Source organism: Dermacentor albipictus, chromosome 3, assembly GCF_038994185.2.
Source record: "Dermacentor albipictus isolate Rhodes 1998 colony chromosome 3, USDA_Dalb.pri_finalv2, whole genome shotgun sequence".
NCBI classification, from domain to species: Eukaryota; Metazoa; Arthropoda; class Arachnida; order Ixodida; family Ixodidae; genus Dermacentor; species Dermacentor albipictus.
Window position 1 is genome coordinate 11,053,446 of NC_091823.1, and position 27,844 is coordinate 11,081,289.

Genomic DNA, 27,844 nt, shown 5'->3' on the forward strand with positions numbered 1-27,844 from the left:
TAAGGTTAAGCCCAGGATGCGAAGCATACTAGCCTTTATTTTAGTTGTTGAACCACTGTTTAGCCTGGTGAACTGCTGTTGCTTGGCTATATTTGGTTCGGCTAGACGAAGAAACAACTCATGCAGGCGAGCGCACGAGCTGAGACCCGGCTATGTAGCTACGCGGCCGCAAGCGAGCGCACGAGTTGAGGCTCCGCTTTTGCAGCTGTTATGACGTCATATGGTAGCTACGCGGCCGCGCGCGGCGCAGCAAGGAAGAGCGTGGTTGTGCGGCTAGTATGCTTCGCATAAAAATGGCCAGGCTTAGCTTGGTTAAGCCAAGAATGCGTTGCATATTGCGCGAGTTGGGGCCCAGGTTTTCCTCCGGCTGTCGTGACGTCACGTCACGTGGTTGCGCTAAAGTTCAATGGTGGCTGCCTGGCCGCGCCCAAGGGCTGAACTGAGTGATTGCATTATGCAACGCATAAAAATAGAAGAAACTTAATAACAAACATAGCAAACTTAAAAGAGAATAGACCCACATATGAGGCGCGCAGCAATGAACAGTGGCTCATACCCTCAATGGTAGCTACGCGGCCGCGCTCGGCGCAGCAAGGAAGAGCGTGGTTGTGCGGCTAGTATGCTTCGCATAAAAATGATCGGCAGATAAGCGCGCACAAGGAAGGAAACCGCTCACGGCCGTAAAGGGAACTCGCCGGTGAACAGCTGCGGGTGTCCCACAGGCTGACTCAAAACATTGTCGCCGTCAGAGCTTGACTCTGCTTTGCTGTCATCTTCGGAATCATAAGTCGAGTCCTCATGGCCAAATTCAAGTGCGGGTGCAGCACAGTTTCGAGCGTGACGCTTTTCTCGCGACGCAGCCGCGTGGGACGACGCCGTGGGAGCGACTTTCGAAAACTGCGCCGTGACACTGGCCGCGCGCCTTGCCGGGATTTTACGAGAGAACCGAAATCAAAACTATTGGAAGTTCGTAGAAGATGCCGGATGCACATGTAGGACATGCGGTGGACCTTAAGAAATACACTTTGGTGGAATAAAACGACTCGGACTCCGAACCAGAGCTCACTGGTGAACAGCTGGCGTCAATTACGGGTAATTATCACCGCTCAGCACTGTCGGACGGCCAAGCCGGCGACATAATTTAATTCTTCGCTTGCTGGAAGTCATTCGAATACAAAATTTTGATGGTAGTGCGGCGTAATCGAGAGCGGTATGCTTTCTTCTCAAGTGCGGCAGAGGGTGACGCAGCCACGCCACTTTTCGCTACTACATACGCACGTTCGTTCGCAAAAAGGTCCGTCAGAAATCACAACATCGCCAAAGCGGGAAAATTTAAACTGACTATGAAAGTCCAGTGCCTGTACTAACTATTCAATGGGCTTAAGTGGATAACAAATGGCTACAACATGTCGAAATCGGCGATCTAAAGCATCGATCACACGTGATCGATTTGAATAGACGTGGTAATGAAAGAGTTAAATAGACACTCAATATATTCGAGGTGGTCAACACATGTATAACCACCATGGCGGAATGATTCCCTGAAACTCCCCGTGGAATTCTCCATTTCCTCAAGCATATAGGAACATGGTCAAGTCTCAATATATATAAACTGCTCCTGGCGTTAGTGTTTTAGTTTTTGAGCATCATCGATGCACGCAACCTTAAACAATCCGGTGAAACGAAGAGCTCCTGATTTCTCGTGTATCTCTCACCGTATATATGATCTCGAAAATCAGAGTAACGTTAAGGCCCAAACAATAAAACGTTCCTTTCCTTCGAGTGCTTCCTAACCTTACGTGAGGCCTCCTTACAGCGAAGGACCGATGGAGGAAGCAAGCATACTCTGAAAGCTCCCTTCACCCGTCCTCACGTAAGGAGCGGTTGCCGCCATGCCTGGGTTCGAGATTATCTCTTAAAAGCTTTAGGCGAACACCAGAACACCACTATTCAATAAAAAAAGGTTGTATCGTCGCACAATCTTTAAGTTGATGAGCTAATATAGAGAAGCGTGGACGCTTTTTTCTAGTTTTGTTTACTAAACCTAAAGAAGTAGCGCATTACGGTGCAAAACTTGATGTGCTCCAGCAACGCTGGTACGCCGGCGTCGTGCAACGCCTAGCAGCGCTTCCATGCCGCACGCGTGACTGAAACGAACGTGCCTGGCAAAACGTACCGTGCTCGTGCTTCTCCGAAGGTGGGCGACAGCGCGCATGCGCAAGCAAACGTCACGTGGTTAAGCAGTGAGGCGAAGCGCTCGTTCAGGGCCAGGAGCGGCGTAAGGACGCATGAAGGTAGCTTGACCCAAACAATAAAACGTTCCTTTCCTTCGAGCGCTTCCTAACCTTACGTGAGGCCTCCTTACAGCGAAGGACCGATGGAGGAAGCAAGCGTACTCTGAAAGCTCCCTTCACCCATCCTCACCTAAGGAGCGGTTGCCGCGTGCCTGGGTTCGAGATTATTTCATCAAATCTTTCCGCGAACACCATTATTCTATTAAAAAATGTTGTATCGTCGCACAATCTTTAAATTGAATAGCTAATATAGAGAAGCGTGGACGCTTTCTTCTAGTTTTGCTTGCTAAAGTTAAAAGAAGTTGCGCATTACAGTGCAAAACTTGATGTGCTCCAGCAACGCTGGCACGCCGGCGTCTTGCAACGCCTAGCAACGCCTAGCAATGCTTTCATGCCGCACGCATGACTGAAACGAACATGCCTGGCAAGACGTACCGTGCTCGCGCTTCTCCGCAGGTGGGCGACAGTGCGCATGCGCAAGCGAATGCCACGTAGTTAAGCAGTGAGGTGAAGCGCTCGTTCAGGGCCAGGAGCGGCGTAAGGGCGCATGAAGGTAGCTTTGTAGCTACCTTATGCTGAGGAAGCGCCAAGGAAGCCTTCACCGAGGGCCCCTCAGTAAGGAAGCTTTCAGAGTGACATAAGGTAGCCTCACCGCAATGAAGGCTTCCTTAGTCAGGTAAGGAAGATTTCATTGTTTGGCTGAGGAAGCACCAAGGAAGCCTTCACCGAGGGCGCCTCAGTAAGGAAGCTTTCAGAGTGACATAAGGCAGCCTCACTGCAATGAAGGCTTCCTTACTGAGGTAAGGAAGATTTCATTGTCTGGCCCTAAGTTCTCATCACTTTACTTCCTTATGGACTACGTATAGGCGAATTACATAACGGGTGTGCTTGCAACATATAGAAAATGGTGTTACCGTAATTTTCAAATCGAGAAAAAAAAAGCTTTTACATCTTGAACAAATTACCACGAGGAGCGACAGCAGCGACTTGATCAGGAAGGGCATTCCAGTCTAAAGATGTTCGACAGAAAAATTAGCCTGAAAAAAGTTTGTGTGCGAGCATGGTTGTGCCATGCGAAAGCGATGACCAGTACATCGTGATGGGCGCAATGGAACATCAGCATTCGTGATCTGGATGCTCCTTTCTCGGCGTTTCGCATCCTGAGGAACGAATTCCCCGTTGGCGTAACTCATGGCTCCTAATTGTCTATGCTCCTCAGGTCTCTTAATCATCCCGATCGCACACACCAAACGCGCGAAATCACGCCTTGATGAGGTAAAATTCTATATAGCTTTCTTCGCGTTCCGCATTGTTTGAGCGCTCTTGCTATGCTCACCAAGTGTATTGCATTAAAGCTTGCTCCGCGGACGCACAGGCTTGGTTATTGAAGACATGGACGATCCGCTTCCCCTCTTTGTGCCTTATGTGGTTCGACTTAATCTGGTTGTGCTCGCTGTTCGACGTGGAAAGAAGGAAGGAAGGAAGGAAGGAAGGAAGGAAGAAGTTGAGAAGGAATGGCAGGGAGGTTAACCAGTTTAGCTTAACCAGTTTGCTACCCTACACATGGGCGCGGGAGGGGGGATGAAAGATGGGGAGGAGAGAAAGAGACAGCACATACGTCGTCAATTACAGTGCGTCACTCTTGCGTGGTACGTGACACCACTGTCACAGCCGCTTGTCCAAGCCCGTCTCTTTCAAAAACCGAAGTAGTCCCTTCGTCGTCTTCAGTTGCGATGTCTTCTGTCGGCGACTTGTGGAAATCGTTTAAACTGTCAATGGTCTATTCTCAAGGTGCGCTAGAACGGATGCCATGGACTGACTGTGAACATTATATTCAGGACAATCGCACAGAATGTATTCTAGCGTCTCCTCGCAAAGACAGGCATTGCAGAGAGCGTTGTCGGCCATTACAATGCGAAATGAGTAAGAAACGTGGAAAGAAAGATGTTGCTTAGCAGACCACAGAAGATGGATCTTCTTTGTCGCGAGCTTTTAAAACGTACTGTTCTTTGAAGGGTCCCGGAATAATAACGAAAGGTGTTCTACATGCCTGTTGATTATATATATATATATATATATACTCTTCGAGACACCAAGCTGATCAGCGTCTCGTGGAGCACGTACCCGTTTTAAGAATATGAGATGCTCAGGAAAAGGGATTGCCGGCCGAGCATGCAAATTTAACCACGCCTCCTACCACAAACACTGCAACAACCATAATCGTATAGCGCCCGCGTTTACACGCTTTTCTGTCTCAGTCTCTTGTGTGTTGTGAGTGAATGTTCGTGCGTTGCCCACGCTATTAAACTCGTCATTCGCCCACAATAGACGCCTTATCTCTTACTCCGCTTCTTGTATCTTTCGAAACTTTTTTGCTACGTAACGGTGAACTTGGCATTCACGCTGGCAGACCCGCCTTATCTCTCATCCGCTTGGTTGCCCCCGTGAGGCCCGCGCCGCACGCGGTGCAATCATGGTGCCCGCACGCTGAGTTAACTCCTGCCGTAATGGATGTCCCTCATACATGAATCACGTGTGCACAGGAGCCGCAGTGGCCGGCCACTCGACGGGCGTATATGCGTGTGCACAGTATACAGCCGAGGTCACGTGGCATGTGCGGTGTCGCGTTGCGGCGTCGAGGGCGGGGCCACATACACCCCGAGGGACTCGCGCGCGTGTTCTGGTGGCGAAACATGCCGCGCCACTCGATCGATGGCTTCGTGCGTCGCCCGTCGAAAAAAGAGCGCACAACCCAGACTCAACGGCCTACTACACGCGTGCAACCCTCTGTCCGTGAACGTTCGCGTACGCGTACGGGTCATACCGTAGACTACACGCAATGCGCGGCGCAAATAGCGCTGGCGGTGTGCGGTCGTAAAGTGTCGTAATGAAGGGCCGGTCGTCAGGCTCGCAGCCTCCCTTGATGGAAGGGACCTTGCTTTCTATGTCAGACGACTAAAGTTCAAAGTTTCAAGATTGCTTTCAACGCTGCACCGGATTCAAATCAAATATTTATTGATCGTGAACAATAGTGGCGTGCATATTCATTTAAATTTTTACTGAATATACAAATTTGATTTGAATCCGGCGCATTGATCAAGCTTATGCGTGCTTAATTTACAGCCGCGTGAAACCAAGAGACATGGAAGCTAAGGAAAGGCGCAGGGTGGCCGCCAGTGTTCATCTCTAAAGAAACGCACGCCTAATGCAGAATATGTGGGTTCGACCCACACCGGTGGCAGGTTGTCTTTTCGTCCACTTTCATATCACTTTTCCACATTCTATGTTTCAGTTAGAACAGAACAGTTAATTTCCCCTATGCTTTCCCACGGCTTCCCTGTCTCAGAATTCAGAACTCAGAATTGTTCGATCGCTTACCTTTGCGAAACCTGCGCTTTCCCTTTTATTGAGAAGGCGTTTCAAAGAAGTATTGAACCACGCCGAACGATGTCCGCAAGTAATAATGCGCAATGGCTTCAAGGTACATTAAACTTGCATATGCTTTCAAGCCGATTTGCTATCCATAAATGCAAGCAAAATGTACGGAGAAATATTGAGTGCGTTTCGGAGCGAGGATTGGACCCTGATGCCACGTAATCATCTCTATATCTCTGTCGACATCGATATCGCTCTGCATACTTAACCGCGAAACCAAACTACGAACGAAAATCATCGGCGCATCAAGGCCACCCGAAAGACGGCTCGCAGGTAGACAGAGAGCGCAATCGCAGACAGCAATGTCTGGGACGGAATCGCTTTGACAAATGACCAATGATCAAAACGCTGCATTAGTAAAGAATGAAAGAAACCATGACAGTAAAATACCGAGCAACACACGTTGATAAACCAACAGAAGTCGCCTCCGTAGGTATGAGACATTCCACAGGGTGCCATCCCATGGAAGCCGATCGAGCGAACCGGCTAAGAGGTGGCGAGTCATCAAACCAGTTCTGCTTTCGAGGATCGGGAGTCACAGGGAGGCGCGTCAACTTGCGGCGTGATGCGGAACATTAACAAGCCCCCCTCCAGGGCAAAAAAAAGACAGCGTTGGATTCCTGCTCCGTCGCCATTGGGCAGATCGGCGGCACGGGCGACACCTCCCGTATCGCAACCGGACCTCCCTCCGACGGGTGCCCCGTGCGTTGCATATCGTGTCGCGTGCGTGGGAACGTGACCTTCGTCGTGTGCGCGGTCTTCGCTAACAAGGCCTGGTTTTTCGAAGTAGGTAACACGCGCGGTTCACTGATGATGACGACGATGCATCGCGGCCTCGCTCCGTGCGATGCTCGTGGTCGACTAGTGATTAACCGCGCAGGAGCCTAACTGGCGACGACAATCGCTGGCTCTGAGTGGCGGCCAAGCAGCGTGTTATTGAATAATGTACTTGTCCTCAGTAAACATAAGGCTTCTCCGTGCTGCGACATAAATGTATTGCGTCGAAACCAGTAAAGTTATGTCAATGACAATAAACCAAAACGTTCATGGATGACTTCGACATGAGCAGCCACTTCGTGGCATGACGCTGTCAAATACAATTTCGAACTATCCTGTGCGGAAAACAATTGCCACAGCACTTTCATACGGCTAGCAATGAAATGAAATGACGAGTTCTTAAATGACACAAATGTGTATTCCCGAAGCACTGATAACGTGAAAGAATTTGCAAGCAATGTGCACGAACATCCGTCATTCGGAACACCCACTCAGGGATGAATGGTTTGGTATTCCAGTATAATTTAGAATTTGCAAAAGTGGTCACAAATACCAATCAAGGTGCAACCATGCTATGCTTTTTATTACACCCTCAGCACATGCATGTTCGTTTTGCCGCGCTAATTTAACTATACAGGAAATATTTCTATGCCCGCATAGACGTGATCAATGTGCCGTTGCTTTCTAAATGCTCATGTAAGGTATCTTTGACGCTAAAATGGCTCGCAAGCGAGAATGCCCCTAATAAACGGTGCTCGAACAAAAGCAACGACATGCTCAAGCTAGCTGTTGACGTCGGCAGTCTTTGGCCGACGAAGAGCTGGCCCGTTGCATAGAAGTCACTCCCGACAACGGAGCAGGGGAACGGCGCATGGCGAAACAGTGGTGACGATGGCGAAGCGCGGCCCGTTGTGTTCATTGACACCGGCCCATACAACGGTCGCCGCCGCGTACATCTCGCCAGCGCTATACCGCACGACCAATTAAAACAAAATAAATGATTAATGGAACCAAACGTTAAGAAGTGCAAACTAATGCCTGTCTCCCGTAAACATGGGTGACCTCCAGTCCACAGGCTTTGCAGCACGCCTCCTGAACCTTTTTCGTGCTATCGATATCTTGGCGTCACTCTAACTTCCGATCTAACATATTGTAGACGTCCAGCATAAAACATGGGATCAAGTCCTGCCGTACGTTACATTCGCATACACGCATAAACATAATAAACCATGCATCAAAATAAAATTAATAGCGCTCATCGAATGTTAGGATACCTACGTCCTAACTTTATTAAATCCCCAACCGCGTTACAACTGATTCCATACAAAACACTTGTCCGCTCCAAATTGGAATACGCCGCTGCTATTTGGGATTCTAACCAGGATAACTTAAATGCACTTGAACTGGCTAGGAATAATGCCACTGGTTATATTGTAAATAATTATTGTCACACAGCTCGCATAACTGATGAAAGCATCATGTTCCCATTTATACGCATAAAATGTTTTCATTTAGGCGTGTTCCATAGGAGGCTACTATCACCATTCTTTAAACATGGAACTCGTCCTCGCTCCTACGTATAGCATTCATCGCGAGTGAACCACGACAACTATATTGGGTGCGGGTCCTGTCGCACATTTGAATTCGCGCTACGGGAGGCTATCCTTCGCAGCGATGTCCCTGACCGGTTGCAGAGGCTCGTCGGTCGGTTCCCCGCAGCAGCGGAGGAAAACAGCGGGCGGACGGACCAGACTGACCTTCCATTGCATATTCGTAGGATTTTCATATCAAATAAAAATGTTTCAATCGACCACTCGATCAACTCGGCACACGTTACGAGACTGGAACAACCTTTCCGCTAGCATTGCTTTGATCCCGGATTATCACTTGTTCAGACAATCTTTGCTCGCGTTTTTACATTGCAATTGATCAAATCAGACTTTATCAAATCAGACTTTATTTCAAATACATTTTTTGACACATTTTGTTTGCTGGTCAATCTAAGCACATCGTGCTTGTTAGAAGACCAAGCAGCAGGTGATGTACCACGTCTTCTTTTTGTGCTGTTATCTTGCGTGTTTTTTTGTACATTTATTGGTTTGTGACTATTGTAATTTTTTCCTTGTTCTATTTCACCCTTTGGTAGCAGTTTACATGGATAATCTTGCTCTCACTAATATTTATATTGTATAACTTGTCATATTTTGTCATTGTTCAATAATCTGTAACCCACTCCTCTCTACAATGTTTCTTTTTTTTTTCGTTTGAGAGTATATGGGATGAGTAAATGGAGTGACTAAATTTAGTATCCCTTTTTTGTTTGCGAAACGTATGCTGTTCCTAAGCACAATGAAAGCGAACTCAACACAAAGTAACAAAGGTAGGCTGAGTGAGAAGGGGATCTGCGTATTTCACACAGCAAAATCGCAATAAAGCACCAGTGTTTCCGTGAAAGCGTTTAGCGCGACCCGCTGTTCGTCTTTTTAGCCTCAAATTGTGTTTAGTCAGTGGATATTAAATATTCAAATAAAGTCTGGGGTTCTACGACCAAAAAGTCGATACGGTGATGAGGCACGCCGTAGTGTGGGACTCCGGATTAATCTTTATCTCTTGGTCTTCTTTAAATTAAAGTGCACACGAATCTCAGTACACAAGCACGTTGGAATTTCGCCTCCATCAGAATGCGGTCGCCTCGACACTACCAACACCATCGCCACTAATATACCGCGGCGAATAACGACTCGATATCCTGAAACACTTCTAGCCTAACCATTTTAAGCATACAGTGGCTGAAGTTTTGTTGAATCAGAAAATAAAGAATCGATGCATAAGGCTTAAAGCACTGATCAGAATCTGATTTCTGGTTGAAGTTGAAGTTTATTCATATGCCAGCGGTGTCAGTTCGACCAGTGGTGCGGATATATAATGTTGTTTTTTTTTTTTTACATCGCCTGATGACCAATGACGGTTGGTATTTGGCGGGGCGCTACAAGAAATAAGAGTTTTTATGAAGCCTTGGCATCAGCTACCTGCCTTACACGGCCCATAAGCAAAGCAAAGCATGACGTCACAGAACAAGTGGCAGTTTCGCACTTAGTTTCAGCGTAAGCAAAAGAACAAAATTGCCAACTATGCTGGTAAAATAATACACCGGCAACTATAAACTAGTACAGCAGTATTAATAATATAAGGTGTAGGGGGGATTATGGATCATACTTCCATACTTTCTCCAACGTGGGGGGCAAGGAGCAAGAAGCGGAGCTGTGACGCTATGCGTCGCCACGTTTACTTGTTTACAGATATGCGGCATGTATACCATGCATGTGTACATATCCATTTCATACTGAATATTAGAGGTCTCTTGCCATCGAACACATTATGCTAGTGCAGTGCAGGTTGTGCATGGAGCGCTATAAAAGAGCACGCGCATTGCGCACCGGGCAAGGTGTACCTTTATTTCGGCACTAAACTGGCAACGCTACGCTTCGCGTTACGTTCAGGTGGATGACAATTTCCCCTTTCATGAACCTGCATCCTCGTCGCGGGCTTCCGCAGAATTAATCTTGTCATATTCAGCGTCTCTTGGCTTCGAGTTATCAATTAATTCGGCCTCGCTGGGCGGTCTGCTAGTCTCCTGTTTAGCTCAAATGGTAGAGCGACCTCCCGGAAAGACGTTCGTCTCGGGTTCGGTCCTCGTACCGCAGGAGGACTGTTTCTTCAACTCCGAAGCTTCATTTCTGAGGAACCTGTATGGGGTTTCCTTTGTAGCTTCATGCTACAATAGCGTGCATGGAACGGGTGGATGACAACATTCCCTTTCATGAAACTTCTTCCACCTTGCAGGCTTGCGCGGAACTGATGTGCAAGAAATGTTTCTACTTTAATTTAAAATAAACCTTCTTTCGATTTGGCCCTCTTCTCCTTTTTTCCTTTTTTAGCTGTGGGTGCTTGTTCATAATATTTTTCTAGCGCAGTTCTCACGAGAAGCGCCCTCCCCTCGCCACCCACTACCGAGTGAATGACTCATCCGCAACAAATGAGAAACGGGACTCCAGGACTGAAGAGGAAACCGACGCCGTAAACGAATTTCAGGACCGATGCTTCCTTCGGCGAAGTGCATCCCTCCAAGAGCCACTCCCACGGCTTCCGTCCGAACAGGCCGGGCGAGCCGCTAAGTGAGCGATCATCTGCAGCGGGCTCTTAGCTCAAATTGGTTAAAGTGGTACCGACGCGACGATCCGCTTTCCGCCAGCGCTCCTTCGCCAGCGTTCCTCGTGTATATCGGCGCACCCACACAGGCGCGAAGGAAGCGTCTGGCGGTCGAGCCAGCCTTTCGCGTGAACAGTTCGTCTTTTGTGGAATACAGCCTCCCGAAATGTTTTGGCGCATTTTTCAACGTCGCGGGCAATTATATACGCGCTTAATTTGCTGAACCCACATGGTGCCGGCTATGTGAAAGTTATGAACAGAAAATGCGGTCCCGATGAGGAGCTTGCTCGGAAGCAAAGCGTGCGTACACGCCGCTTGTATACGCAGCGAATGTGTCGCTTTACGCGCACATTTAATCTCGTCAATGTTTCGCAGCCTGCTTTATATATGGCTGTCCACCAGCTTCATGCCTTAGTAATTGCAGCGGCGTCATGCTGTTGGTGTTTCGCTATGTGAAATGCAAAACATGAAACAAGTTCAAGCAAGGTGACATCCAACTTCTCTCTCTTCCTATTGACTACCTCATTACGCTAATTGGAGTTCCAAGTTCAGTGATTAATGAAACTAAAGACACGGAATTCGATCTGGCGGCCACTGGCTATTCGGTACGCTACCATAATCGCGCGCTTTGATTCACAGCTACCATAAAGCGACGCGGCTCTTCAGCTCAGAGTGCTACGTGACTCTCAGAGCGGCAGTCAAAATGGCGCGTTATATGGCTACCGTCATCGACCTCAGTCATTGCCGAAAAGGAAAAAAAAAATGTACTCGAAGCACATAGGCTGGCCTTCGCCGTGAAACGGCAACCGGCCGAGCAGAACGGTCAGTGCCCTCTGCAAACGGACAGGTAAACGCACGCAGGTATAGCGCACGCTTAGGGAGAACACCGACAGGAAGTCCGGGCGCCGAGTTCTGAGCGACATTGTGTGCCACGCTGCCTAAATCAAAGCTCCCGGCGCCGGACACGTTGATGAGGGCATTGGTCCTCCTATTGCCAACGATAAAAAGTAATTAAAATGATACGCAACAAAAAAATAGAGAGCTGGGCACATGTTCCAATTGCATTGGTGACAATGACGGAGACGCCCAAGCGCTGTTTATTTAGCATGAGAGCACAAGAGGACAAGCCAATGGACGTGCAATGATGATACGTGTCATCTGTTCACCTGTCCTCCCTCGAGCAGTTCTCATTTTTGGTAATTGCAAGTTAGCCCAAATAAACACAGATGTCTAGCACGTGCATCGTTAAAAGCCCTGAAACTGAAGAATGTTCTTCTAAGGATTGGATCGTGTAGCTGTGTAGCCCTCGTGGCACCAGCAATACAGAGTCAATACAGGTAAGGCACCGTCAGGAAACCATGGTGTCCAAACAAAACCCAATAACCCCTTATGTGTTAGCGTTACTTCAAGCTCATATCTCTGTCATCTCACCGCAGATGTACACATAGCATTACGTTAGCGGTGGTTGTATTGACACGTGACCGCGCCTCACGAGGTCTTAGATTTAGAGCTTGTTATGACGTCTCACAAAACTAGATTTAGAGTAACAGTAAGGGCCCGAGTTATTGTGATAACGGCTCACTGTGAAGGCAAGCTGGAGAATCACAACGTCACAGTGGAGGCAGGCCCAGAATATATTCTCGCGCGCTGGAACCTCGCATTATACAGGAGAGATAGCGGAAGACAAGTGTGTACTGCTAGACGATGAGACGCTCTATACAGGTGTATAGGCGTACCGGATGCTCTTGATTGAAAACTTTCCATGTCAATGATAGAGAGCTCAATCGCGCAGTGACAAGGTACAGCTGGCAGTCTTATGATCACATGTGTCGTATTAGGTGCGCGTACCTTTGCGTAAATACGAAGTGACTAGAATGGTCCATAAAGAAACTACCAAACTGTGCGCGCCATGCGTTCGTGTGTGCTGCTTCGCCTTCGCAACTTAGGCCTTAATTCTAAGCATAAGACTGTGTTATACGTGTATGTAGTGTTACACACGCGCATTTCGTCTTCTCCTCGTCATCATCTTCCATGATTCTTCCTTGTCCGCTGTCCTCTTTCCCACGTGCGGAGTACCAGGCTAGCGCATGTCACGCGTACATTATTTTGCTTTTTCGCGTTGGCCATTTTTACCGCTGTTATCATGATATCGTTCTATGAAACACGCGCATATGTTGTATATGAAAATTGACAAATCAGGCTGCGCACGCGAAGCGATTGTAGTCGTACATTCTCGAATGTGAGCGAGCACGTGCGACTACTCTGTGCCTGCATCAACGTATACACATTCCAAATAGCGGACGAACTTAACCAGTGAGTTAATACTGAACGACCAACGACTGTGCTTGCCGCTATAGTTGTGATTTGAGTATTACTTCTTTTTTTTTCTGTGCACGGGTTCGCCAATTAAAAGGTCAGATTCTTAACTCACAGTATTGGCCGCGTTAACTTCTTCACCACAGCATGACAATATGCGCAAGCTGACCTATCCCTATCATACATTATCGCCCTATCTTCCTGCGCACTAGCTAGCGCTGAAAATGAACGGCTAATTGCGGACACTAATTTCGACGATGGCCACAACTGCAGTTTCTTTTTTCCTTACGATGCGGGGCTGCACGCACAATTATAATGTGCCATCGATAACCCGCACTCTAAAAGAAAAAAAAGACATAAAAATACGCGCTCTGTTAATTGCGACATCAAAATGAGAACACACTCACGTGCGGCGACCTCGTGCTGCGAGGAAAGCGTGGTGGAAGGAGCGGTGGACGAGTTGTCCGCGGGCAGTTCCGTGGTCTCCGTCGCGGCCTGGCCCGGTCGCAGCAGGATCGCCGCCTCGACCACAAGCAGAAGCAGCAAGGAAAACGGCGCCAGCACACAGGGCTCGGAGGATGCTCGGGGCAGCCGGCCGCGGTGACCAGGCTGGCCCATTCCCGGTCCGGCCGGCCACCCCCGTCAGCGAGCTGCAGCGGCCGTCGAGGCCGCCGCCGCCGGACCACGCGCCTCCCCGCGCCTGCTCGCCCTCCTCCTCGCCGATCCGGGGTCGGAAACGGACCCCCGCCGCGGGTCCCGTCGGCGGGGTGGAAGACAGCGGCCGCCGTTGGGCCGACGTGCTCGAGGACGTCGCTTGTTCCCGGCGCTGTATAGCGTCACATCTGCGTCGTCAGATGTTCTTCCACGCGCCACTAAAGATGGAGCTGGCGGTGATAGCAGCGATATGTGCGCCCGGACGGGAGCTACGGGGGAGTGGAACAAATCGGGGGACAAACAGACCAGTGGGAGGAGACCGCTGATTGGGAGCAAATATAGCGCTGAACGAACAGACAAGAGAGTACACACAAGTAGGAGACGCGGAAGGGCCCGGGCCTAGCTGCTCTGTTTTGGGGGAAGCGAGGAAAGACGCGGGGGAAAAGGCAGGATGAGTGATGACTGCGAGGGCAGAAAAGGATGGATGCCTATGTAGCGACGCCGACACATCTTTCAACGCGAACGTGCTTCGAGTGCTTTTAGGCGTGTCCCGCATACGGAGCTGGAGCTTTCCAGCGATGGTGCTTCGCGCGCTTGCCTAGTCTGTCTCTTCCTTCGCACAATCATCTTGCCTTTTGCAGCCTGCTTCTCGTAAATGGGCCCCTAGAGCCACGTCTCTCGCGCTTTGGGGTAATGTAGTGCGGCTACGGGAGAAATGCCTATGAAAATATGGCAAAACCGCAAGTCCAGCTTAGGTTGGCGTAGTTCAGTTTTTAAGGGCAACATAACTGCTCAAGCGGCTGTAGCCTGAACAGATGTTTATAGTGCTGCACGTGCTACTGTGCTGTGCGGTGAAGGTATGCGGTGACAGTGACCGACAGTGATTGTATGTCTATGCTCATTTCTTTCTTTATCTCTACTTTCTTATCACTTTGCCTCCCCCGCCTCCCCTCTCTTCCCAGCGTAGGGTAGCAAACCGGATATTCCCACCTGGTTAACTTCCCTGCCTTTCCGCTTTCTTCTCTCTCTCTCTCTCTCTCTCTCTCTCTCTCTCTCTCTCTCTCTCTCTGTGTGTGTGGTGTGTGGTGTGTGGTGTGTGCGTGTGTGCGTGTGCGGTGTGTGGTGTGTGGTGCGTGTGTGTGCGTGTGTGTGCGTGTGTGTGCGCGTGCGCGTGCGTGTGCGTGTGTGTGTGTGCGTGTGTGTGTGTGTGTGTGTGTGTGTGCGCGCGCGCGTGCGTGCGTGTGTGCGCGTGCGTGCGTGTGTGCGCGTGCGTGCGTGTGCGCGTGTGCGTGCGTGTGCGTGCGTGTGTGTGCGTGTGCGCGTGCGTGCGTGCGTGTGCGCGCGTGCGTGTGTGCGTGTGCGTGCGTGCGTGTGCGTGCGTGTGTGTGTGTGTGAAAAACAAAGTCGTAAGTGGCTCCGCTATATGCTCGTCCAAGACGATGCCAAACAGCGAGCATATCCGCGACATTCATTGTTGTTGTGGGGAGCAACTAACGTGTGGCGGACCCCGGCTAGTGTCTGTATAGCAATGAACAAGAGGAAATGGTAAGGATCTCTGTAACAGAACGAACCTCAATGTAAACGATTGCACTTTACGAAAGTGGGCAAGCAGAAATGCTATAACCTAATGTATAAAAGCTTTGCTACACAGCTGATTAGTGCTTCACATTTTTGCCGTTATATCTACACAAGGTAATCAGCTGGGCGCATTCGTATACTTAGCTGCTGCATAGAAAAATGCGGCGTATAGCACAGTGCGAAGTGTAGTTACTTTACATGTCACGGCCCTCAGCCTTCTACTAATGTCTGTAGCAACAAAATATGCTGAAAAGTATTCAGCTTTTACTTTCAGGTCATTTAAGCAAATGCCGTTAAACCACCCATTCATCATGTTAGCGAAACAAAAATCAAATCAAATCAAAGTTTATTCTTCACCCTGTCGAGATACATAATGAAGGACTTTATAAAAACAGCTTTTTGTTCTGTCTGACTGGCAATAAATTTCGTTGCGGTAAGGGCACTTCGGCAAAAAAGAAAGGCAACACTTGACACTTCACAGACAACGTGTTATATGTAATAAGGTATACACACTAGGAAAATGAGAACGTACAGGTAATACACCGTTGTAAAGATTTTGAATCAGTATATACATCAACAGAAATGCTAATGAAAATGGTATTAGAGCTTCCTTGAACTCGTAGCGCATATCGTAGAGATATTGTTAGTTAGCGGTTAACAAAAGCGACTCAATTTAAACCCGATATCATTATCTCCCGTGTCGTATTCAACATGATGAAACTGTACGGCCCAACACCCCGGAGCTGCGCAGCGGACTATAACTTACGCCATGGTCAAGGAATTCGGATTTGGACACCCGGTTGGGCTCTTTACCGTGCACCCAAAGCCCGTCAGACATGCGTTTATGCATTTCGCCCCCAACGTAATCGGGGCACCGCGGTCGGGAATGGAAACCGCGACCTCATAATCAGCAATGCCACATCTAACCACTGAGTCATCGCAGAAGGGTTGTTTCGATTTAGTCTCAGTAAAGAATATCATGACTAGAGACTATGTTTAGGTGTTAAGGAGTGCTTTTCTAGGCGCCTGTAACAGGCACTGAAGCTGTTAATTAAAGCATATAAAGGCGCCAAATACTGTCCTTTAGGCATGCATAGGCTCTATAGTAACTTCCAGTGTGCATCTGTGGATAAATTATGATTTTATAGGGAACACAGCCCACTAAACTACTGTTTGGTGAATTTTGTTCTCTCGATAAGACGAATGCAGACAAGTTGCGTAGGTTATAAAAATTATACGAAATTTGTTGTGCCTACACAATATATACGAGAAAAGTTCGGAAAGCAGCGACAAACAAGCGCCATCTCAAGATTTTCTGGTTTCGTGCCACACCTCTTCTTTCTTTTTGCTGAGTATTGGTTTGTGTGCAGAAAATGGAAAAGCTCAAGATCCACTGAAGTTAGTGGCACATATTTGTACTTCAGAACGCTTAGTATTATTCAGTGCCTTCCAGTATTGCAGATTGTTCCCTGAACAGAACCTGTCATGGTTCTTTCACTACAGAAAACCATGAGTTTTTGTCCGAGACAGATTGAAGTTTGAAACTAACTCTATCAGCAAAAGGTCCATTGGGAATGGTGGCGACTTTTTCCCCAGTGTACAAAATGAGCCGCGTATTCTGGGTCAGAGTTGCACTCGAACATTCAGTTCTCTCGATGACGTCGGCTAACAACGTGAAGTGAGTGCACAAGTACGCTAAATCACTTTCAAGTGTATCGCCGCGTAGAGCAGTTCGAGCCCTTTACACAGCGATGCTCTCGACTGCTGCAAAGCTGTTAATAAGAGCCTGTGCATTTGCAAAACATTTAGATGCCTTCCGCTAAGTTCTCCAGCGGGTGATAACACTATAAACAAAACAAAGCAAGGACAAAAGACAAAAAAAGAAAGGCATTTCTAATTTCCGAAAATTCAGTATGTGCGCTGACATGCAAACATACATCTACAGGCGCAATAAGATTGCCCTGCAGTAAAATGTTTCTAAAGCAATAGTGCACGTTTAAATTACATGATAAATGGGCAAAATAAGGACGTAAGGAAGAAATGGAGATATTGCCTGAAGTTCCGGTCCCAATCATGACTTCAAGGGCTCCGTTCAACTTCATTCTATTTATTTAAACTTCTTGGTTTAAATAAATGAGCGCAGTGATGACCTGACGTAACACTTAGGTCCGAGAGACCGCATCCTTACGCACCACACAAATCGTAGTGTAGTCTTTTTGAAACGTTTATTTATATGAAATAGATAAATAAGAAAGAGTGTCCACCTCCAGGAACTCTGAGTGTGGTTGGTTCAAAATGTACTGATTCAATATCCTATCGGGGATATTCTTGGTAATTTGCTTCAATAACGAAAGTGAACGTCACCATAACCCACTCAAAGTTCGACACGTCACCACAGCTATTTTCACACGTTCACGCAACAGATTCGTTCAAAAACATACAAAACGGTGCACGATACATTACCTTTCTCCCAGGATAATTTCATTAATGAATAAATAAATAGCAACTATGTAATTATTTGTAATACTTTCGATTGTATTGAGCCACCCTGTTAAAATCCCTTTTTAGGGTGTCGGTATCTATAACTAAATAAACAAACAAATAAATAAATAAATAAATGAATAGTAGTATACCATGTTATTCTATAACTTTCTTTGCGCGTGTACAAAAGCTTAAAATGGCAAGCACGGTCACTCTATGGAGCAGTTTTTCCTTGATTTATGAAGCATACTTAGCCATACTGTTATTTAATCTGAGAACGTTTCTTTCAAAACTGATACTTCACGTTGGACTCATTGTTGTGGCTCTTCACGTACTTCTCTTTGTTTCGTTTGCACTCCTTCCTGCGTAGCGTGTTCTCTTCTTCTGAGAAGTAAGTGCGTAGAAACCGAAAGCGACACCGGATGCCACTACAGCGTTCCTGGAGCGAAGAACGGCGCGTAGCGTGCCTTATCCCGGCTCATTATTCAGATACCCGTCTTTTGCGTGCACAACGAACATCACGCTCGACTGTCCAAAAAAGAAAGAAAGAAACCGTCAAGAAACGATGCTTTCTTAATGGTACACGTTCCATCGCATTAACGTGCAGAGAAGGAGGATAGCCGAGAATCGAAAAAGAGAGGTTCGCATCGTGCCCTATAGTAATACGTTCTTCCGCACTAACACCCACATAAAAAGAAAAGAAAATGGTTTGTTATCTGGACCAAAGGAACAACAGTACCGCGTAAGAAGCTATTTCATGCGAACGATTCCTTTCGGTATCATTTGGCTGAAGTTGTTTCTGTTCTGCGAAAAATCGTTGGCGACGAGAAAGCTGGCGGGAGCAGTTCTATGTACGTATAATACTTTTACTTGCACAGGTGTGGTCTGGCGGTATCCCCTCTATGCTACCTCTGCAATGAAACCGAATCTATAGATCATTTTTATTATCTTGTCGGCGATTTTCTGTTCACCGAAAACTATGTCTAGAAATCCCAATTCAAAATTTAGGATTACCTTTAAACAGCACTACTATTCTCTCCCTTGGAGCAACAGTATTGGGATACAGCCACAGGAACATATGCCTAGCCATTTATAATTTTCTATGTGGCACAAAAAGAATGCCTTGTTAATAGTTCTTAGTTTCCACAATTGATTTACTTCTACTTCAGTCTACGAAATTCAAAAATATAAAAGCACAAATACACAGTTTAAATCCTTCTAGTATTGTTGTTCAAAAATTTAGCTGACCCAAGTTTAAGTATATGTTTTTTAAAAAATAATTTAGTATTCCTATCAACGCAAGGTTTACTATAGTATTGATCACTAGTTTTACCCATGTATTCATAGTTTATTTTTCATCTTGGATTATATATTTATTTTACTTTTTGTGTTAGTTATCTATTAACCAAATTCTTTTATTCATTCAATCATATTACCACCCGATTCGTGGCCTATCCCCCATAGTGGGTTTGTGTCATTTATTGAGGATTCATCATCATCATCATCATCATCATCATCATGTGTGTATGTATGTATGTATGTATGCATGTATGTATGTATGCATGTATGTATGTATGTATGTATGTATGTATGTATGTATGTATGTATGTAATATGTATGTATGTATGTATGTAATATGTATGTATGTATGTATGTACGTACGTATGTATGTATGTACGTACGTATGTATGTATGTACGTACGTATGTATGTAGGTATAGATAGATAGATAGATAGATAGATAGATAGATAGATAGATAGATAGATAGATAGATAGATAGATAGATAGATAGATAGATAGATAGATAGATAGATAGATAGATAGATAGATAGATAGATAGATAGATAGATAGATAGATAGATAGATAGATAGATAGATAGATAGAAAACAAGGAGGCCGCAGACAAGCCGATGAGTTTGCACATCTAAAGGAAGCCAGCTTGCATACTCTATACCCCTGCAAACGCCGTTTGAAGAACGTTTGCTCTTGATCTTCAAGAAGAAGACAACTCAATGCTCCTTGGTCCGCACGAACCCTCAGACACAGGTGCGCGCCGTTCTCGGAGGGCTATTCATCTCTGGGGGAAGCACGGAAGATACAAAAGGACAAACAAAGAAGGGGTAGGGGGGGACAGAGAGGGATAACCTTCGCTCTCGAGCCCGAGGATTGACGTTCCCATAAATTCCTCAAGTCCCTCGCGTGCGCGCCAGAGCGGAGAAGAGCGTGCAGAAGAAAAAGTGATCGGCCTTGTGCATGGGACGCTTCCACAAAGGGAACGGCAGGCCGCCCTTTTGAGGCATTCGCCTCTCCGCGCACAGAGGGCGCGGGAATCGCACAATGGCGTACGGCAGGTCAGACGGAAGTTTTGGTCGCTGTTTGACAGCGCTGAAAGAGCGACAGCTCTCGTTACCCGGCTCCTTGCGCGGACGCGTAAGGAATGCGAGCAAAATAAAAAGTAAAGCTGCGAGAGGCGGGAGAGCTTATAGCAGTGCACACCAATGTGAGACTTTATTCTCCATCGCTCTAAGTTGTTACCGAAAAGCAGGCCAAGTGGTACCTTTTTCTTTCTTAGACAAAATCAAATAACTGAGTGAGTGAGAGAGAGAGAAAAGTGAAAGGCGGGGAGGGAAACTAAGACGCATCTGGTTTGCTACCCTACACTGAGAAAGGGGAAGGAAAGGAAAGAGGAAATGGATAAGATGTGATGCGCGGCCATACACAACAGCGTTTATATTCTTTATTTATTTATTTATTTATTTATTTATTTATTTATTTATTTATTTATTTATTTATTTATTTATTTATTTATTTATATGAAAATACTGCAGCACAACAGTTTTGGCGCATGGAGGAGGGGTTATACAAAGCATAAAAATAATGAAAGTACAGTGCGGCACAAGGAAGGGCAGTTCAAGAGATTGCCATGAATAAAACAATATACATATAATGTTCCAGTCGGAAACGGTCGGAGGGAAAAAACTGTGCTTGGATGTTTCAGTTCTTGCAAAAATCGGTTGGAGTAAATGACTTGCTTTGTGGCGTGTTCGTCTAGACGATAGCCGGGCAATCAAAGGCGCCCATGCAGCCCAGTCCTCTTTAAAGAGCGCAGCAGGGCAGATGCTCTTCTGTGCGGAGAACGGTGTCGAGTCCATTCCGCTAAGGCTGCGGGCAGGGGCTGTCATCAAAAAAAGGGCGGTGACAGTGGATGGGTTCGGGACCACAAATGTCGCACGATAAGGTTTGTGAAATAGTTCGTTGATAGAAAGAGTAGAGAGGTGAGTGTGAGGTGCATTCCCGTAGCCAATTTTCGCTGGAGAAAGAGGAAAAATGAAAGAAAGGCCGCATGGCATGTTTTAGAGCAGAATTTTTTTTGCGGGGATAGCTAGGTCGAACGTTCGGTTCTCTTAGAATTCTCTCTGGGCTCCAGGCCTTAACACAGTCCGTTCCTGTTGCCTGACAAAGGTGGACTAACATCCTGGCCAACCGCCTGGCTTCCACCGGCACACACACGGCCCTCTGTACCGGCCACTCCTGGACTTCATTCGGGAGACAGGGGTCTATCTTGTCATTTGTTTTGTTATTCATTTTACTTTAATTTTATTACGCCGCAAGGCACACTGGTGCATTGATAATATAAGTGCAAAGGCATTTCGACTTTTATTTACTCTTGAATTTTACTGCTTTTGTCATTTTGCAGGCCTATATTGAGTTTCCTTGTTCAGATAAGCGAAAAAACAGCAGATGGCATCTGCCATGATACCAATGTTTCTTTAATAAGGAGCTTTAAAAAAGCAGCGAAAATGTAACATGGGCTACAGTGTAGCCCTTGAAAAAGGTCGGTCAACCAACCGGATCTTTTGGGTAAATAAACCGACGATAACCGTGAATTTGTACCTCTCATCTTTCTAAATACGCTTGGCCCATTGAAACACACACACACGCACACACACGCACGCGCACACACACACACACACACACACACACACACACACACACACACACACACACACACACACACACACACACACACATAATATATATATATATATCCCATGTGTCATGAGACATAAGAATTAAGACCTGAAAATAAGAGCCCTCAGAGCGACGGCAAAACGACATGAGCGACGGCAAACGGCAGGCGCATAACGCCCTGGGAGTGACGCTCCATGCATTACCCCTTTCTTGTGAATACAGTTTAAACGCCTCAACATAGCGCCGCCTACATTTCACGAAAGTACTGCGCAGCGACCCAAGACAGGGACCATATCGTCATGTGCCCCTCTCTTCTCTCGTTGTGCGCGCGCCCGGCTAAAGATGGCCGCTCCACTGCCGAATGAGTCAGCAGCAGCAGCGGTAACAGCGGCGGCAGAAGGCAAACACAACGGCTGGTGCGTCTGCACCCGACGCCACGCGGAGGGCGACCACCCTCTTCCGAAAGGGCGGAAGTGGGGGAGGGACGGTTCGTAGAGCCGCTAGTCGGAGAGGTAGTGGGAGAGAAGGACGCCCCATCCAGTGCCGCCCCCACCTTGCCTGCCCCGTCAGCACTGCACTGCGTAGCTGTGTACAGACACCCTCCTCACCCAATCATTCCCCCCCCCCTCTCCAAGACCCCTCGCTGTTGGAACTCCGCATGCTCGAAATATGTAGTTACGATCCGCGCCGAGTGCAAATGGGGTAACGAAAGAATGATTCAGTGCGTCCCGGCGCTGGCACACAGCGGCCACGAATGACGGCAAAGAGGAGAGACGATGGCGCCAACGGCAAGGCGCTAATTAATAATGAAGGTGCTTGAACCTCCTCCGTCGACTGTCCAGTTCCATGGCATCAATTAGGTGGGCCCCGATCGGTCGCCCGGAGCGGCGGCTTGCGATATAATAGCAAGGATACAGCAGAACCGACTGGGAGGACCGGGTGTGTGCTGTCCGTGTGTCCGATGGCAGTTTTCCTACTCGTGCCGAAAGGTTCTGTAGAACAGCTGTCCTTTGCCAAAGAGCTCGGATGTACATCTCGTGGAGGGGTTTGTACGAAAGCACTGGTGTGCTCCTGTCGGTATCTTGAATGCTGCTTTAGTTTAAGCAACCTTCCCGTTGCGCCTCCGGAAAACTTGCAGAAGCTATAGCACATGCACGCATATTTCATGTCAGAGACAGGGACAGGTCGGTTTACAGCGTAACAAGCTCATGAGCTCTTCCCGTAGAGCATTTGAGTAGGAAAGCTTCATCAGGGTGAAGGATATAGCTGTTGCAACATCGGCGATGTATATGGAAAAACAGGAATATCGGAAAGCTTCCGAATTATTCCTTTTGCCGGAGCAACGTTGTCATGGGAGCAGACTAGCCCGAATAAATAAGCGGAACATCAGAAGAACTCCATCCACACACCTTCGCCACGCTTCATACAGTTCAAAAGTGCTTCGACGGGAGCTGACTTCATGGCGTAAGTTGCGTAGCTTAAGTGACACGCACAGGGGCATTGACGCTAAAGGTTTACGAAAACGTGAAGCTAGTGTGTCCGTGAGTACGTGTCTTACCGCGTTTACTGACCAACAGTACAATTGTGTACTGACCCCCGTACAACAGTACCAACTGTACAACTGCCTCCTGATAACACGTTCATTACACCTGCCCACCGCATCACCCGAACCAGCTACGTGAACTCGCTCCACCCCGCGAAGGGTCCGTACCCGCTTCGTACCAGCTCTTTTCCTTTTTTCATGCAGAGTGAGGAAGACTGGAATGCTGCTCCCGTTCTCATCGCCACTGCAACTGACTTTCCCTCCTTCAAATAATTTCTTGACGATTCACAACAATCTTCACATAGTTGGCGTTTAACAACGCCCACCCTTCACGTAATGTCTCGCATTTGGACTTTTTATGTGATAATAAATAAATAAATAAATAAATAAATAAATAAATAAATAAATAAATAAATAAATAAATAAATAAGCTCTTGCCAACAGTTGCAGAAGGCACGTTCTTCTGCTTTCCTCTGGAGATTCAGAGCGAATGCTTACAAGAGTTCAGGCAGGTTACGGGGGCCCCCATGCAGCTTCGTTGGAGCGGTTTATACTTTGCGGCGTGTAAGAAGGACTTACCAATAGCTTACCACTAATCCTTAGTTGTCAGTGGCTTTGACACAGTAAAGAAAGCTACAGCAACTCAGTTGTTCAAGGTTCACAGATGGACTAAAGCAGGTGCGATTCGTTTTCACGTAAACTGAGAAGTAGTGCCATGCGGATCGGATTGTCAGGTTTAGCTGTTAAGTACTGAGCAATCTTATAGTGACGCGCGTACAAAAAGACTTCGACGAACACCACCCCCCTACAGGATCCTCCAAGTATCATTGCAATGGGAGAGTGAGCACGCCTTAATCTGATAGCGCCTGTCACATCGCTTAATCAGCAGCGCTATAGTGTAAGTTCGCACGCTGAGCATTTGGTGCTAGCTGCGAGCGTGGGAAGCCGCTCCACCATAAATATCGCATTTTAAGTCCATCTTTCACCCGATGTTCGCTTCATCTCCTGCATGCCTGCAACACCAGTTTCCCCTCTAATGCGCTGTGAGGTACAGGCGCCCAAATCTTTAACTGGTGTGCGGGAGCGGCGACTTTTCCGGGCGTCAGCGCCGTATGACGCGGCGAGGCTGGAAACAGCCTAGCAGACGATGGGCCCAGCTGAGCGCGCTTTGTCCGCATGCGCTTAGCCTCAGACTGTTTCCAGCCTCGCCCCGTCAAACGGCGCTGACGCACGGAAAAGTCGCCGCTCCCGCACACCAGTTAAAGATTTGGGCGCCTGTACCTTGTCTTTTAATGCGAAAGCATCATATGGCCCATGAAGCGGAAAATCCCGCGGCGTGGCCGGAGATGATACAAAATACCACGTGGTCACAGAGACGCGCTTGTGCTCGCGCGTTCGTCGTCGTCTTCTTCCACAGCTGGCCCCGATGCCACTCATCATGCCAGCGTTCCCATACTGCCCCTCTCTCCTTCTTTCCTTCCTTCTGCGAAGGCGCTGACGGCACTGGCTCATTGCCAATCAATGCGGTGATTTTGGTGAGTTCTGTCATGCGCTCCGATGGACGAACTTTCGACTTCAACTTCTCAGTTGGTAGGTGCGCCCGGCTCCTTTGGACGTCCGCGCAAGTATACGCGAACGAGGCCGAGGCGTGTGATGCAATAAATGATACAAGGCAACGCGCTCAGCGTGACAATAAATTCTTGTCCTGAATAGGGACAAGAACCTTGTCAAGCTGGAAACAAGCAGCTTTTAGTTATTGCCTCAGCGTTGAACTTTGGCAAATTAACGAATGCGAAATAAACATTGAATGATTAAGATTGAAAACAATACCATTACGTTTCGTAAAACAAGCCGCCATTTGGAAGACGTCACAATGCTTTCGCATTCATACACGTAGGGATAGCTAAGACTTGATGGCCTTGACTTTTTCTTGTGTTACTCACAGAATAAGGTCACATTATCATTCTGTCGGCCTCATATGATTCTAAGGCCATTCAGTACTGTAATTAAACTCGATTACGAGCGCATCAAGCGAGTGCATTTAACCGAACAAACATAGTAGAGGACCCTCTGTGTGTCCTTAATTACCACTCGCAGCAAACGTGAGCGCTCCGGTTGTAAATCTGTCACATTAGTGGTTACAAAGCGACCAAGAAGACAAAAGGATAGGACGAAGGCCTGCACCGAGCGCGGCATGTTAGGGAGCATTATATGTTCGCGTTCAGAGAGAGCGACAAGATGATTACGCCGTAGCCGTGGGGGAGCCCGACAGCCTAATCGTAGCCTGCAACATGATTCCATCTTAATACTAAGAGGTCAGACGTTTGGCCAGTAATTAAAAAGAAAATGAACGACCTCAATTTCGGAAGCCTATACGCTCATCAACTATACAGCAGCCAATCTTTTGTATACGAGTGGTTGCCTGTATCCTGTTTACTGCTTTCTTCTCCCCACCATCTCTTTCCGCTTTTCTCTTTCTTCCTTTCTGTCTGCCCCCCCTTTTAAAGTGCATCGGTCCACTTAATTGCGAGCACTCATCTCTCCTCCGCTTTTAATTTTACGCTTTCCAGGATGCCCAGCTCGGCGTATACACGTGGTGGAGCCACTACTCTTGGCCGCTCTTGATTAGGCCTGGAGGAACGCAGGTCGACGCACAATCGACGGCGTTTCGCGGTCTCCCTCGGGCTCACCGAAGCGCGAAAAAGGCCGTCCCCAGAGAACCGCCCCCTCGGTAGCTGAAGCAAGGACGTGTCCCACCTTTTCCCCGTACACAGGCACGGAAGAAGCTCGCCCCTGTAACTGCGCCGCCGCCGAAGAATACCCTGTCGGCAGCCAGCTGGCAGTACAAACCGGGGGAAAAAAAAAAAAGCAGCGGCCGAAGCGAGCAAGCGTATACTATAAAGCAACTACAACAGAATCGTATATAGTGCCGAAATGAATAGCTTCAAAAGCGCCGCTGCTGTTGCCGCGCGTTGCGTGACTAACATACACTGAGTGCATGGCGAAAACTAATTTAAATTTATCGTGTACCCAACACGAAAGAAATAAAGAGGCGAACGACGAGATCCACAGCTAGGCAGGAGCTGGGCACTATAGCATACAACGATGTCGGACACGTGTCGGTCTTGTTGCCAAGTCTGGTGTGCACAGCGATAACCTGCAACAACCAACCGGCTGGGCAAGGTTTTCGATAGCGAAGGCCTAATCCCAGACCCAGGAAGGACCGTATACTTAGGTATAACGAAGGACTTCGTTTGCGAATACATGCCGCTGAGCTAAGCACAGCTGGGAGAAGTAAGGCCCAAAGAGAAGGCCACAAACATACACACCGCTAAGTTCTAAAGTTGTCATCATTATTGAAAAAAAGAAAAAGAAGAACACACGCATGAAACACAAGTTTTCCGCTTGGTGGTGAAGCCGATGGTGTGCATTTACTCAATCATCTATTCCCTTTGTCGTTCACATTGAAGCGGGTACGTCTGGCAAGAGATTTAACGTGATTTAACCTCGAGCTATGCACAATATCTGCTTCTCCAAAGCAGAGCCACCTTCCAATGTCTTCCTCTTGAGCTTTTTATTGGCAATGTTCTGCCAATTTATTGGCAGCTACAGTGCAGTAGCACGAAAATTAGGGTTTATGGTCATGTCAATACACTGCAACCTTCCGCAAGTTCCCGAATGACGTTGTCTCGAACCAAGTCCTCGAGGCTCGTCATTTTCGTCTTGGGTCTCTGTGTGTTACTTTCGCCGACACCTTTCCTTGGCGCACACTTCTTTCTGGACCCATGAAGACGGGTGCCTGAGCTGAAAGCGTAAAGGCACGGAATGGCAGCATAACTAATGGCATAATGAAATGCGCGCTCCAAGAAGAAAAGAAAGATAAATCTTGTCTCGCCTAACTTCTGAAGGATGTTGAGGTTAGTGCGCGTGATGAGTGATGGGCCTCGCCTTGTGGCCTCTACGCGACCGACGGCGTCTGGTCAGGAGTGCCCATCCATCACCAGACGGCGTATACAGGAGGGGCGGCGCCGAAGTGTACAGACGGCGCTAAGTAGCCTATTCACGCTCAGCTACCTGAATTCTCGCCTGTCGGGATTGTTATTTGCCTCTTCAAGATCTTCTTGGTTCGGGAAAGATTCATATATGTCTATAATTGTGCATTTTCAGAGGGCGCAACATGAAGCGTATGGTAGACCATAGAGTTACTGTATGTACAGTCAACCACAAAAGTTTACGGACCACGGAATATTAGAAAACGTAGTCAGTAAAACCGACATCAGAGTGTTGTTCACATATACGGGTAGAGACTGTAACTGCGAATGCTATAGGCTGCGTTGTGAGGCTGCGCAGATATTCAGATTTTTCTCAGATTTCCTGCTTCGTAAAATTTTGTGGTTGACCGTACTTACATGGTAACTATAAACTCTACAGTAGACCAGGAATAAGCGCCATCTCGTGCACTTAACACCAATGACAGAGTGCCATGCATCATTATTTGAGAAGCGAACCACCAAGGAATTGCATATTTTTCTAATACCAGTTACGTCGTACGGTGTATAGGTAATGTTCTACATTACGGCAGTGT

The 27,844-nt window shown here is 47.5% G+C and overlaps 1 protein-coding gene across 5 annotated transcripts in view; it reads right to left on the reverse strand.

The window, feature by feature from the left end:
* The window catches only part of gogo (golden goal), a 127,917-nt gene that overhangs the window by 31,889 nt on the left and 68,184 nt on the right, over nt 1-27,844 (reverse strand). For 4 of the 5 annotated variants that reach the window (XM_065453447.2, XM_065453444.2, XM_065453445.1 and 1 more), the window contains one exon: nt 13,439-13,954. In XM_065453447.2, the coding sequence (XP_065309519.1) occupies nt 13,439-13,649 (211 nt within the window). In that variant the 5' untranslated portion in view covers nt 13,650-13,954. The remainder of the gene's footprint in view (nt 1-13,438; nt 13,955-27,844) is intronic. The other variant, XM_065453446.1, reaches the window with a different exon arrangement.